Below are 15,752 nucleotides of genomic sequence, written 5' to 3' on the forward strand. Positions count from 1 at the left end.
AACTAAAAAGTACAAATTGAAATCAAATTGAAATGTGAATTGTCCGAACTACATAGAAGGGAATTCTATATCCATATATCGGATTAGATAATGAATCTAACCTAGGAATATATAATATAATATCAATATCCTATATACATTTGTTTCTTCTATTTTGTTTGCATATTTTCTCATTTTCTATTGAATCGGATTCTAAAATCATTGCTTAAAGTGGAAACCCGCATAAAAGAGGACTCCACTTATAGATATTAAGGATATTTATTATAGTATAGATCTAGCCTGACTCCACCCTCCTTAATGCATATATACTTTGAAAATTCCATAATATAGTCTATTCTATTCTCTCTCCTACAACTCTAGGCTATATATTCATACGCATTTCTAACTATTGCAACCAAGCAGATTATCTGGAACCATGCATGAATTGAGCTAAGCTGAAAAAAAAAATACTATATTCCAAAACTAGTCAATTCAATGATGACCCTCCATGGATTCACCTATATAGGCTGCGGCTAATGTTGCAAAAATAAGAGCTTGAATACCGCTTGTAAATAATCCAAGAAACATGACCGGTATAGGGATTACTAAGGGGACTAAAGAAACAAGAACAACAACGACTAATTCATCCGCCAATATATTCCCGAAAAGTCGAAAGCTAAGCGATAATGGTTTTGTGAAATCTTCTAGGATGTTAATTGGTAAAAGGATTGGGGTTGGTTTAATATATTTCTCGAAATAGCTCAATCCTTTTTTGCTAAGACCAGCATAAAAATATGCCGCTGACGTGAGTAAAGCTAAAGCAACAGTAGTATTTATATCATTCGTGGGCGCTGCTAATTCCCCATGGGGTAACTCTATAATTTTCCAAGGTAAAAGAGCACCCGACCAATTTGAAACAAAAATAAAAAGGAACATAGTTCCAATAAAGGGAACCCAGGGACCATATTCTTCTCCAATCTGAGTTTTGCTCAAGTCTCGAATAAACTCAAGGACATATTCAAAAAAATTCTGCCCGTCGGTCGGGATGGTTTGTGGATTCCGAACAGCTATGACAACTGAACCTAGCAAGATAGTAATTACGACCCAAGAAGTGATGAGTACCTGGGCATGAATTTGAAAACCTCCTATTTGCCAATAGAAGTGTTGGCCTACTTCTACACCCGATATATCGTATAACCCCTTGAGTGTTTTAATGGAACAAGGTATAATATTCATATTGTCCTCTGATAAAAATTGAACTTCAAAAAAGGAATTCTTTTGATTCAACCATCTCTTTCTCAACTCAGCAACTTGAACTATTAATTTGATATTTAGGATACCAAGAAAGCACATCAGATCATAATATATATCAATACCCTCTAATATATATCAATATTCCCCTTCTTTTTTCTATGCAAAACAAATTCTATGCAAAAAAAGATATAGTAAGTCATTCCATAAATCTACGCAGTTGTCCAAGAATTCACTATATATTCTTAATCAACGATTTCTTATATAGAGAGAACGGCCCTCACAAATTGAAAATACTAATTTGTTAAGAATCAATCGAATTGAAGTCATAGTGTCATCGTTGGCTGGAATCGATATATTCGCGAGATCCGGGTCACAATTTGTATCGACTAAAGAAATAGTAGGAATTCCCAAAATGGCACATTCCCGAAGAGCTATATACTCTTTTTGCTGATCAAGGACGATCACAATGTCTGGCAATCTCGTCATATATTTGATCCCGCCGAGATACCTTTGTAAGGTAGATAATTTTCTCTTCAAGATTGCCACATCTCTTTTTGGGAGATGGTGGAATTTTCCCATTTTTTCTTCCGCTCTTAAGTCTCTAAATTGAGAAAGTCTAGTTTTCGTAATCGACCAATTCGTTAACATACCACTGAACCACTTTTTATTAACATAATGACAACGAGCCCTTATTGCAGCTGATGCTACTAAATCTGTTGCTCTTTTTTTGGTACCAACAATTAAGAAACTTTTTCCCTGACTTGCTGCATCAAAAACTAAATCACAAGCTTCTGATAAAAAACGGGCCGTTCTAGCGAGATTTATAATATGAGTACCTTTACGCTTTGCCGAAATGTAAGGGGCCATTTTAGGATTCCATTTCTTAATACCATGACCAAAATGAACTCCTGCTTCTATCATCTCTTTCAAATTAATGTTCCAATATCTTCTTGTCATTTTTTCCACACTTCCTTTTTTTTTCATCCTAACATTCCATTACGGAATTTATTTCTTTTTGAAGATTAAGAAAGATCCGAAATAGCTTGAAATAAATAAAATAATAATTGTTCTGAGAGAACCTTGTACTAAGAGTTGGCCATTGATACATTGATACATGGTATAAACAAAACCTTAATTTAATGAATTAACTGACTTGTTTTACTTATTAAAATAAAAATCTTAAAAATCTAAAATTTAACCTGTTAGTGTTCTAAGTTCAAAAGTCTAGTAAAGTAAAAAATATGTTTTATGTATCCTTAGGGTTAAATGTTAAATGGGGGTTTTTATGTCTCATAAAAATTGTTTGTTACGTCAGAATCTGAAGAAACTAATTCTGTATGGAGAAACAAAAAATCTCTCATTTCCGACGCGAATAGATTTTTTTTTTTTATTTCGAAATAAAGGTTCTTGTCTTGTGGGGAACGATGCACAAATTTTTGGAATCCGGTACCAACAGGTATAATCCCCCCCAGAACTACGTTTTCTTTCAAGCCTTTCAACCAATCAATGCGACCTCGTAGGGCAGCTTTTGCTAAAACTCGAGCAGTTTCTTGAAAACTTGCTTCAGATATGAAACTTTGGGTATTCAGGGAAGCCCTTGTTATTCCCAATAAGATTGCCCGATAATAGATCGATTCATCCAAAGCTCGCCCTGCTCGTTCCGCTCGCAATAGTCCGATTAATTCCCCAGGCGAAAAAACATTAGACATTCCATCTTCGGAAACCCGCACTTTTGATGTTACTTGGCGTATAATAATCTCTATATGTCTATTATGGATCTGTACCCCTTGGGATCGATAAACCTTTTGGATTTTATTAACCAAAGAAATACGACTTTGGGCTATGGTTAGCTCAGCTCCAATCAAGAATCCCCAAGGGACCCCAAGAATTCTTGGTATACGCTCATTCCAATCCTCAATTCTCCTTTCGAGATTGGGGGATAATGAATCAATTGAACGCGCTTCAAAGATTTGTTCCACTTTTGGAAGACCTTGCGTTATGTCACTAGATCTCGATTTTTCATATATAAACGTAACTAACCTATCTCCCTTGTAAAGGATTTCTCCATAATGACCATTAACAGTTGCTCCTGTAGTGGCCAAATAAGGTTTAGCTGCTCTTATAACAAAGGAATCCATATTTACACTGAAAATTTGACCAGATTTTTTTATGTGCGATTTAAATAGACATACATTTTCACAAATAAATTGTCCAAGGTGAATTATTGCCAATGTCTCTTCCCAAGAATCATGATGGACAAAGTGACAATTCAAAAGGAATGGATCCAACATTATGTTACTATCGAAATTGGAAATCCTTTTATTTTCATCTATTAAAGAGTATTTAAGTTCTTGAAGTACTTGGAAGGTTTGTTTCAAATTGTCAACGAACAAATATTTTTTTAGCAGGATTTTATTATGCGTTAGTAAATAGTAAGATGAAGAAAAATGCGATATACTAGCTACAATAGCCCCTAAGGGCCCAAAAATTTCTAGAATAGGAATTCTAGGATTCCATTCTTTTATCGCATTGGGATGTTTTGAATTCTTGAATAAACCAATTCGAGAACAGTTGGATGCCGACAAAATCATCAAAGATTGGTATTCTTTATTTCGATTCAACAAAGTGCCAATAGCTTCTTGATGTTGGCTAAGTGATTCAATCTTCGCCTTGGAATAAAAAGAATTGCTATTGGCGCGATCTAACCTATTATGGGGAGTCGGTCCTCCACTTGTCCTATCATACCTTTTTCGTGTATACGAAATAGTGGACTTGACTAACTCAATTCTTAGGAAATCGCGAATAAGATCATTTGCTCTTACCTCAACAAGGGAAGCACCAGCCTTTTCTTTTTCTTCTTGTTCCCAATTCACTACTAAGCAAGTTCTAACAAATTGACTATTTGTGTGATAAATTCTTTGAGTTAACTTGCTATTTTCATGATAAATAAAATTGACAAGTCGAATTTGGAGATTATTTTCTTCTTGCAAGAGATCCTGCGGGAAAAGTGTTGCTAAATTTCTTCCTTCGTCCATTTCATATGCCACTGTAGGGCGAACGGAAACAAAATACTTTTCCTTGCTCTTGAGAATTTTTTTCCGTTGAACATAGACCCAATTTTTCTTTTTTTTTGATTCCTTAGAATCTTTTTTTTGTCTTTCTGGCGGTATCAAACACCCACCTAATATCTTATCTGCCTCTTCAGGAAAATGAATATCTCCGGAAAATATTTTGAGTTCCGTATGGCTTTTTTTTCTCTTCACTCGGACCAGTCCGCCTAGTCCACTTCTTGTATTTTTTGTGAGTTGTGTATCCACTCCAATAATACTATTGTCAAGTATCTTTAGGGATGAAGATCTCGGCAAGATATGAAGTTCTTGAAGAATGAAAAAAAACCGATCTACTTCTTTTTGGTATTTTAGACTAAATTCTTTTGTTCCTCGATGCTCAATCAAACCCTCTTTTTTTAAGATGGAATCTTCCTCTGGGCTCTCGTATTCGTCCTCTGAGTCTTCTTCTGAGTCTTCCTCTAAAGTACCATATTTTTCCTCGCCGCTTTCCCCGGGGCTGCCATATTCGTCTTCTGAGTCTTCTTCTAAAGTTCCATATTCGTCCTCTTGGGTCCTATATTTGCTCTCTGGGTTCCCATATTCCTCTTCTGAGTCTTTCTCTAAAGTCCTATATTCGTTCTCTGGGTTCCCATATTTGTTTTCTGGGCTCCCATATTCGTTTTCTAGGGTTTCATATTCGTATTCGTCTTCTAGGATTCCATATTTAGATTCTTCTAGGGTTTCATATTCGTCCTCTCGGGTCCTGTATTCGTGTTCTAGGGTCTCATATTCCTCTTCTGAGTCTTCCGCTCGAGTCCTATATTCTTCTTCTAGGGTCCTATATCTAAATTTAACAATTCCTGAACCCTTTTTATCTTTTCTGTATCGGGGATCGTCAAAATAAGCAAAAATAGTATTTCTACGTAAAACACCCATAAAGGGGATTTCAATCGAAATCCCAAAACAGGATATTAGTTCTTTCTCTTGTTCTTGATGATATTGTAATGGAATGACGAACCTATTTCTTCGCTTTTTCGCCAACAAATCTGAATTATCTTGAAAAATAGAAGGATAGATCAAATTCCAATGGCCATTGGACATGATTCGATCCGACGTTGAATAATCAAGAATTTCCCTATCTTTTTTACCATAAGTATTCATTTGATCTTGATCCTTGTGGAGTGAAAAAGACGCTATACTGGATCTGCACATACTTACGGATAATATCCATAAATGGCTTGTTTTTGGTAATCGACGAAGATTACCATATTGATATTCGGGCGCATGGTAAACATCAGTACTCCAGTGCATTTCGCCGTCTGATTCAGAATAAATATGCTTTTGTACCCTTTCTTTAAAATGTAAAGTGGACGTTCCGGCACGAATCTCCGCAATTACTTGTTCAGATTTTACATATTGATCATTTTGCACTAGAATCAAGCTTTTTGAGGGAATATTCACACTATATAGAATATCTTGACTCTGAATAGTTACATGCAAGTCTATATAACATAGAAAAGCAGGCTGTCCATGACGGGTACGTGTGGGGTGAACCAAATTCTCATTGAATTGGATTTTTCCATTCGAAGGGGATCGTACAAGGTCGGCAGTACCCCCTGTGAATACTCCGCCAGTATGAAAAGTTCTTAATGTTAGTTGAGTCCCTGGCTCCCCAATTGATTGACCCGCAATAATACCTACGGCTTCTCCCAATTCCACCAGATCACTATGAGTAGGACTCCGGCCATAGCATAATTGACAGATCCAAGAAGTGCTTCGGCAAGTAAAGGGGGTTCTAATATATATTGGTTGTGCTCGAAATGGTTGTGCTCGAAAGGCAGTTATGAATCGATTGACTAATCCAATTCCAATATCTTGATTTCGCGCGGCAATGCATCGTGAACCGATATATATATCGTCTGCTAATACACGACCAATTAGTGTTTGGACAAAAAGTTTTTCCGTCATCCCATTTTGAGGACTTACAGAAATACCTCGGATAGTACCACAATCTCTTCTACGCACAATAATATGTTGAACTACTTCAACAAGTCTACGTGTAAGATATCCAGCATCTGCTGTTCGTACAGCAGTATCTACAACCCCTTTGCGGGCTCCATAGCAGGAAATTATATATTCTGTCAAAGAAAGTCCCTCGCGTAAATTGCTTTGAATAGGTAAATCAATCATTTGTCCTTGAGGGTCCGACATTAATCCTCTCATACCTACTAATTGGTGTACTTGAGATGCATTTCCTCTGGCTCCTGAAAAAGACATTAGATAGACTGGATTAGAAGGATCCGTTATCCGAAAATTTGAATTCATTTCTTGTTTCAAATATTCACTTGTCGCATACCATATCTCAACAGATTGGCGTAATTTTTCTACCGCGTGTACAGCCCCATAATAATAGTGTTTCTCCAAAAGAAAACTCTGTTGTTCCGCGTCTTGGACTAACCATCCCTTAGAGGGTATTGTTAAAAGATCCTCGATTCCTAACGAAATCGATGTAGTAGTGGCTTGATAGAAGCCCAGAGTCTTTAGTTGATCCAGTATATGGGATGTATATCCCATTCCAAAATGATCTATTAATCTGCTAATAAGTCGTTTCATACCAGTTCCGTCTATCTCTTTATTATGAAAGACCAGATTGGCCCGTTCCGCCATACATAAGTACCCCCTTTTCGGCTGAGTAGGATTCGACAATTGCTGAGTAGGATTCGACAATGGGCCTGAGTCAGTGATTCGAAAATTTAATTAACTTAATTGCCTCAATCTCAATCTGGATTCGCGTGGCAAATAATGATGATACTAGGGAAATCGGAATGCCCCCCGAAAGCAAAGGGGAGGGGCATCGCCGAATCTAACTTTCTTGTTTAGGTAGTGTATGAATAGGCCTGACTAAATCCTTGTACGGCTTCCTCTATTTCTCTATAAAAAGAAATATGACCAAGAGTGGTTCGAATGTATATCGAACGAATTTCTTTTTTTCTATTTCCCATTATTAGATAGTGAGCATAAATCTCATGATAAGTCCCCAAAGATTCATATTGAATTTCAATCGGAACTTCTCTTGACCCAATGACGCGTTGATCCAGGTTCCATCGTAGCCACAAGGGACTATCTAAACTGATTAGTTTTTGTCTATAAGCTCCCAGTGCATCATAAGAACTAGAAAAATGGGGTTCTTTATCTTTCCTATACTTAGAATTATTATTATTGTAATTGACTTTTAAATTTGGATAGTTTCTGAAACTATTATATCTATTTGCACAAATACCTCGACGCTTTCCAATTGTTAATACATAAAGCCCGATAAGCATGTCTTGGGTTGGTACGCAAATAGGATCCCCAATAGCAGGAGATAAGAGATTCATATGAGAAAACATAAGTAAACGGGCTTCCGCCTGAGCTTCCAAGGATAAAGGTAGATGAACAGCCATTTGATCTCCATCAAAGTCTGCATTGAAACCCTTACACACTAATGGGTGTAAAGAAATAGTACGCCCCTCTACTAAAGTGGGTTGAAAGGCCTGTATGCCTAATCTATGCAGAGTAGGTGCTCTATTTAACAGTACAGGATGTCCCCGCATAACTTCTTGAAGTATTTCCCATACAATGGGTTCCTTTTCCCAAATTTTCCTTTTAGCAATCCTGACATTAGAAGTGGCGCGTTTCGTGATTAAATCGCGAATTACAAATAGCTGAAAAAGCTTTATTGCTATCTCTAGAGGTAATCCACATTGATGTAATGAAAGCGAAGGACCCACAACAATGACAGAACGCCCCGAGTAATCGACCCGTTTCCCAAGCAGAGTCTCGCGAAACCTTCCCTCTTTACCTTCAATTACATCTGAAAGTGATTTGTATACTTTATTGTGACCATCCCTCGTCGGTTGCCCGCGGGACCCACTATCAAGAAGTGTATCCACGGCTTCTTGTACCAATTTTTCCTGGCACATTACTAAATCTGCTGGCGCTAATTCACTTCTTTTTAATAGATAGGCAAGATTGTTGTTCCGACGGATAACTCTCTTATAAAGTTCATTAATGTCTGAAGTCACTACTTTATCTCCAGACCTATAAACAATAGGTCTCAATTCGGGAGGAAGAACCGGTAATAAGCACAAAACCATCCATTCTGGTTCTACATTTGTTTGAATAAAATGTTTCGCCAATTGCATGCGTCTAATCAAAAAAACTTTTCTTATTCGTCTTTTTCTATCTTCCCACTCATCTCCACTATACCCCTCGTCTTCTAATTCCTTCCATTCGACCAAAGAATTCTCTATAATAATTCGCAAATCCAAATCTGCTAATTGTTCTCTAATAGCACCTGCTCCTGTCGCAATTTCCCGATTTCGAAATGTTGCAAAGCCTGGGGTAGAAAAAAAGGGAGAAATGCTGTGGTTACAGGATGCAATTTCCTCTTCGAATAAACCTCGTAATCGTAAAAAAGTGGGTTTTTTAGTGCTGGGCCTAGCAAAAGAGAAATCGCCGTATACTAGGCCCTCCAACTTCTTAAGAGGTTTATCTAAAAGATTCGCGATATAACTAGGAAGACCTTTCAAATACCACACATGAGTCACGGGACATGCGAGTTTGATGTATCCCATTTGATATCTTCGTATCCGAGAATCCACAAATTCTACCCCGCATTTTTGGCAAAATCTTTCGTCTTCGTTTTCAGCTCCGCTCGCTCGAGAATTGCCACAACCGCAAATCCCGCTTTTTATGGGTCCAAAGATTCTTTCGCAAAACAATCCATCTTTTTCTGGTTTATCGGTTTTATAATGAAAAGTAGAGGGCCTTGTGACTTCGCCAACGGCTTCTCCATTAGGTAGGTTTTTGTTAGCCCAAGCCTTTATTTGTTGAGGGGAAACGAGTCCAATTTGAAGTTGTTGATGTTTATATTGGTCAATCATAAAATAGAAATAAGAAAAGAATTTATATTTATTCCGATCAAACTTCCTCCCTATTAACCTGGAAGTTCTTTTCAGATACAAGGAAATGATTCAGTTCTAGAGCCAAAGATCGTAGTTCTCGAACGAGCACTCGAAAAGATTCTGGAGGATCCTCATGATTAGGTATTCTTTTTCCCCAGATCGTAGCATTAAGTATTTCTTGGCGAGCTATAAGATGGTCAGATTTATAAGTAAGTATCTCTTGTAAAATATGAGCAACACCAAATCCTTCTAAAGCCCAAACTTCCATTTCTCCTACTCGTTGTCCCCCTTGCTTGGCTCTTCCTCTAACCGGTTGTTGTGTAACAAGTGAGTAGGGCCCAGTAGAACGCCCATGAATTTTCTCATCAACTTGATGAATTAATTTTAAGATATAGGACTTCCCTATTAGAACAGGTTGCTCAAAGGGGTCGCCTGTTCTTCCATCAAATATTCTGCTTTTTCCCGGGTACTCGGGTTCAAATACCCATGGATTTTTTGTTTCTTTACTGGCTTCATATAATTCTGAAAACACAAGTTTTCTTGAAGCCTCTTGCTCATATCTCTCATCAAAGGGTGCTATTCTATAATGTTTCTTTAGCAGATCCCCCGCTAATCCGAGCGAGCTTTCAAATATTTGTCCCACATTCATTCGGGAGGGTACTCCTAAGGGATTGAAGACCATATCAACGGGTGTTCCATCTTGCAAATAGGGCATATCTTGCCTAGGCAAAATTTTGGAAATGATCCCTTTATTCCCATGTCTTCCGGCTACTTTATCCCCAACTTTGATTTCACGTTTCTGTAAAATATATACACGAACCATTATGTCGAGGGGGTCCCTTTGGATCCATTTCACATCGATAACGCGCCCTCTTCCACCTATAGGTAATTTCAGAGAAGTTTCTTTTGAAGTGGAAACCTCAAGGCCGAATATGGCCCGTAATAATCCAGCTTCTGCGATATATGATGATTCGCTCGCTATCTGAGGCGTTAATTTACCTACTAAAATATCACCAGTTTCTACCCAGGATCCCAACCTAACAACTCCATTTTTGTCCAAATTGCGGAGTAAATGTTCTTCTAGATGTGGTATTTCTTTAGTGATTTTTTCAGCGGAGCCCTGGCTTGTCGTATCCGTCTGAATTTCATATTTCCGGATGTGAAAAGAGGTATAAATATCCTCATATACCAAACGTTCGCTAATTAGTACTGCGTCTTCAAAATTGTAACCTTCCCATGGCATATAAGCTACTAATACGTTTTTTCCTAAAGCAAGTTCCCCCCCAACTGTAGCAGCTCCTTCTGCTAAAATTTGTCCTTTTTTAATGGATTTACCCCGTGGAACCCGAGGTTTTTGGTGCATACAAGTATTTTTGTTAGAGCGACGGTGGTTAACTAAAGGAATACTTATAGTCTTCCCACTACTTGATAAAAGTATCTTATGACTATCAGTAGAAATGATCTTTCCCTCGCGTTCGGCTATAACGGAAACCCTCGAATCTAGAGCTGTTTGGCGTTCCAATCCAGTTCCAACAATGCATTTCTCGGACCGAGAAAGTGGAACTGCTTGGCGCTGCATATTAGAACTCATTAAAGCCCGATTCGCATCATTGTGCTCAATAAAAGGAATGAGAGAACCCCCAATAGAAAAATATTGGAAAGGAAAAATACTTCTAACATGAATCTGTTCCCATGCAATAGTCAAGAATTCTTGGCGGTATCTAGCTGGAACAACCTGTTCTTCCTGAATACCTTGATTCAAGGACAAAGAATTTCCTGCTGCTATCATATAATACTCATCTCTATTTGGTGATAGATAAACCACCTGTCTCTCTTTTTTTTCTTTTGCTTTCTCAGCAGATATTTCATAAAACGGACTCTCTATAGATCCCCACAAGTGATCAATTCTCGCATGAATTGCTAAGGATCCAGTAAGTCCAACATTGATTCCTTCAGACGTGTCAATTGGACAAATACGCCCATAGTGACTCGGATGAATATCTCGGCTCCGAAAACTTGCGGTTCTCCCCGTCAACCCTCCAGGACCTAAACAACTCACTTTTCGCCCATGAACAGTTTGTGTCAATGGATTCGTTTGATCAAAAACTTGAGATAATGGGTATGTGCCAAAAAAGGTCTCATAAGTAGTTATTAATAAAATTGAAGTTGAAGTTGGAGTTACCAAAGTTTGGGGAGTCGGTTTCGATTGACGTATGAATACTCTACGAATAGTTTTTTGAACTGCATGTTGTAAACGACCAAGAGCCAATCCGAATTGATCTTGTAACAGATCCGCAACCGAACGAATACGTTTATTTTTCAAGTGATTCATATCGTCATCGTCAAGTATACCCGTTCCAAATTTCATTCCAATCAAATGATCCGTAGCGGCCAATACATCTCGTGGTAACAAGAATGTATTGTTCTGAGGTATATCAAGATTAAGTCTCCGATTCATATTTCGTCGACCAATCCTTCCTAATTCACATTTTTGTTGAAAAAATTTCTTTTGTAATTCCTCGCATAAGGACTCCGAAAATACCAGGTCCCCACCTACACAAGCAAATTGTTGATAAAACTCCAAAATAGCTTTTTCTTTTGACTCAATCCTCTTCTTCTCCTTAGCATTCGGGAAAGACAAGAAAATTTCAGGGTAGGAAACATTATCTAGAATTTCTCTTAGATTCGAACCCATAGCTGATGATAGAACTAGAATAGATATCTTTTGTTTTCTACTCACGCGAGCCCATATCCTTTCTTTTTTATCAATTGCTAATTCCGATCTCCCTCCCCAATCTGATATTATAGTCCCGGTGTAGATAGAAATTCCCTTATGATCTAATTCCGAGCGGTAGTAAATACCAGGACTTAGCAATATTTGATTGATCACAATTCGGTATATTCCATTTATAATAAAGGTTCCTAAGGAATTCATTATAGGAATGTTTCCGATAGAAATGGTTTGCTTTTGCACATCGAAACCAAAAATTAATCTCGCAGATACATATAATTCGGAAGAATAGGTGAGTGATTCATACACAGCATCTCTTTCTTTTATCGAGGGTTCTAGCAATTGATATCCTTTCGCAAATAATTGAAATGCAATTTCGTGATCTGGATCTTTAATTGTTGGAAACTTGTCAAGTTCTTCTGCCAAGGCTTGATTAATGAACCTAAAAAATCCCTCGAATTGGATCTGACTAAATCCGGGTATTGTGGACATTCCCTCGTTTCCATTCCGGAGCATCTTAATCTTAAGTTTCCTGTTTATCAAAGAAAAATTCCATTATCAGCTCACTCTTCATCAATCCCTACGGATTGATCTAGCAATCATGGAATCTATATTCTGTTTACTGAATCACATGAAATTCTAGGGAACTCCACATACGTATTTCATATATGTATTTCATACATATGAATAGAGACCATTTCGACGAAAATTCTAGTTTACCAGGGGTACAAATGAAATGAAAATGAATTGCTAAAATATTCCTACAAAAAAAATTATGCCACTTATACTTTATAATATTCTAATCAGATTGAATGGCAAAGATTTCTCATTTTATCCCCTTTCTATGAATGTAATAAAGCCGTAATATAATACACTAGAAAGTTTTACTTTACTTCGATTTAGAATAGCGTGCTTACTTTAATTTCTAAAAATAATTTGAGGGTTCTTTTTTATTTCGGATCGGAGTAGTATAATTGCTAGAAAATTAAGTATTTCATTGTGGAATTCTAAAATAAAGTAAGTCCCTTTTTTAAGTACATGCCAATCTAATTATCCACCTCTCCCCATATCCATGCTTTTCTTTTATCGTAATTTCACTTGGGTAGGCCAAGATAGTCAGGTTATACTCTAATATCAGAGCAAATTTCCTTTTTTTATTCAAGATATTTAATTTAATACTTTGAAAAATTAAAGCACGATTCCCCATAGAGATATGTACATAAAGGGGATCTTTGGATAATAATGCTGCTCGGACCTAAAGTTCACCTATACACGGATTAAGCATAAAGCCATAATATTTTATTATGCCATTGAAATTGAAGGGGGGGAGATAATACCGATTTAAGAGTAGTTCACTACTGCAATTCAAAAAAGAAAGAGAATTCTAGTTAATGGTTCCAATTTGTTCTGAATTTTGCAGCCTGTGACTAGAAATCCACTTTTCTTCTTTTTCATCTCAATAGAAAGAAATGGGAAGTTTTATTGTGTTAGCAATGTATGTTTTAAGATAGAATCTATCGAGGAGAATAATCGAAACTGGATCAAAAAAAGCAGGAGTATCTTTTTTGAAAAAGATTGGAAAAAAGTAAGTTTAATTATATTCAAAATAAAAGAAAGGGGCTTTTCGTAAGAAAACGTGGATGAATACTTGCTGTTTTCTAGATTTTCGATCGGATTTTTTGGCGGCATGGCCAAGCGGTAAGGCAGGGGACTGCAAATCCTTTATCCCCAGTTCAAATCTGGGTGCCGCCTGATCAATAAAATACTTAGGTTTTCTAGTACTGATCGAATTCAATCAATTTTTACTTCGCATAAGTTCGGGCAAGAGAGTAACTAAGCCTGCCGATACTGGGTTTAGAGAAACCATACCATAGTTCTATCCTTAAACTAGGGTTAGGGTTTGTTTTGGCGGTAGTGGCCAAAATGGTTATCAATAGGGGTGAGGTAGTGTTTCCTTATTCTTTTATTATATGAATTTGAATTGGTTCTTAATTGATTCGATTTGAGAATTTTTAAATACGAGGATAAGATGTCAGAAATCTTGGTATCCAAAGAAAGGTCCCTAAGGGGCATTCTTCTCTTTTTCAATCTAAGATTCCAGAAGGGACTCCACGAAAGAATATCAAGACTTCCTAATTATCATACATTTTTTTATCGTACATCTTATGTGACCTACATACACTAGAGTAACAAAAGGAATAAAAAATCTTCCTATTCCCGCTTCTTCTATTCAGGACATCATTCCCGTACTCTTTCTTTTTTAAGGTAAGGAAAAAAGGGCTTTATAGTATCGTATTTTTAATGCTCTCTAATTCTACAAGAATTCCTATAAGAATTTGTTAGGAGTAAATTCCTTGAACTGATTGATCCATGGCCTTAGGGCAGAAGCCCTTTTTGACTCTGTACCCTTGATTCCACTATGATTATTGATCAATAGTAGAATAATCCCTTCATAGAAATAGGAGACATAATTTAGATGGATATAGTAAGTCTCGCTTGGGCTGCTTTAATGGTAGTCTTTACATTTTCTCTTTCACTAGTAGTATGGGGAAGGAGTGGACTCTAGGGATACGATACTACTAATTGATTAAGTAATCAAATTGTTGTATCAATTCTTTTTTTAATTGATCGTTTTGCATTAATTATTTTGTCAAACGTTATTCTTTAATCTTTTTCTTTAGTTTTGTTTCACTCCTGTAAGAAACTCTTGTATTGTAAGAAAGAGCCATTATACCAATTAAGAATTTCTACTAGAAATGACTAATGGTTAAAAAAAGTTCTATACATAAGAAAATTAGACTTTCTTCCACGGAACTATTCACGGCATATCACACATTTTCCATTTGTTTTATACTCTTTCTTTATTCTTAGAATAATTTTTATTCTCTTTTGAAGCATCTCGCGGGATATTTAAGCATGAAAGATTCGCTGGTTTTTTCCTTTTACTTTTTACTATAGTCTATTCTTATATTATTTTTCTTTCCTTCCATGGATTCTTTGGTCAAGAATTGTCTTCGATTTTTTTATTTTGACCTGATTGAAATTAAGTGGATGCAATGAAAAAAGAAATTGAATTAGACTACTTAACTATTTCAATCTACTAATCTATTCTATGTAGATTCAAAGATAATATAATAGAAAGACTCTAAAGTGTCGTAGAAAAAACTATATGTAGTTCTTTCTACCACACTTTAAGATTCCAACCAGATCCTTTCATTTAAGACTTGGATTTTTTTTATTTAATCCCTTTTTCATTTCTTCAATGATTAATTGGAATTCCACTTAATTATTTTGGCTGACTGTTTTTACATAAATAATAAGTAAAAAAGAAGTAGGAATTAGAATGAACAGTGCAGTAGCAATAAATGCGAGAATATTGACTTCCATAACCTCTTTATTTTTTATTTTCACAATAACTCGGGATGTAATCCCATGGAGAGGAAAAAGGGGTATCTTGTAAATTCAAGGGTAGGGCTTGCATTCTGATAATACTGAATCAATTCAATATTATGAATATCGGATCTATCAAATCAATTCATGGATGAGAGTTATATAGTATAACATAGGAAGATCCTATATCCATACTAAGACCAAAATGGGTTTTTTGATTGGATTAGGAATTCCCTCTTTTTTAATCCTTTTTTTTCTACTTTTTCTTTTCTATATCTCTAACCCACGAGCTTTCTTAATCTTATACAATTTCTCTTCCTTTTTCTTATAGTTATACATACAATTATGTATGTATTATATGAGCAACTTTCTATGGGTCACATAGACATCCAAATAAGCAGT

At 36.4% G+C, this 15,752-nt stretch overlaps 1 protein-coding gene and 1 non-coding gene across 2 annotated transcripts; one reads left to right on the plus strand and one right to left on the minus strand.

Moving 5' to 3' along the window:
- Positions 1-1,818: 1,818 nt before the first annotated feature.
- LOC123420607 (DNA-directed RNA polymerase subunit beta'') lies at positions 1,819-6,972 on the minus strand. Its single transcript, XM_045107393.1, has one exon. It carries the CDS (start codon positions 6,948-6,950, stop codon positions 2,517-2,519), a length of 4,434 nt encoding a protein of 1,477 aa, XP_044963328.1. The 5' UTR covers positions 6,951-6,972; the 3' UTR covers positions 1,819-2,516.
- A 6,669-nt stretch (positions 6,973-13,641) lies between these two features.
- Positions 13,642-13,712, plus strand: TRNAC-GCA. Its single transcript has one exon. It is a non-coding gene; the product is annotated as a tRNA-Cys (tRNA).
- The last annotated feature ends 2,040 nt before the right edge of the window (positions 13,713-15,752 follow it).

This window comes from Hordeum vulgare, unplaced genomic scaffold, assembly GCF_904849725.1.
Source record: "Hordeum vulgare subsp. vulgare unplaced genomic scaffold, MorexV3_pseudomolecules_assembly, whole genome shotgun sequence".
NCBI classification, from domain to species: domain Eukaryota; kingdom Viridiplantae; phylum Streptophyta; class Magnoliopsida; order Poales; family Poaceae; genus Hordeum; species Hordeum vulgare.

Excerpts from the sequence above, each read along its gene's own strand:
- LOC123420607 (XM_045107393.1), bottom strand. The coding sequence starts at position 6,950 with ATGGCGGAACGGGCCAATCTGGTCTTTCATAATAAAGAGATAGACGGA.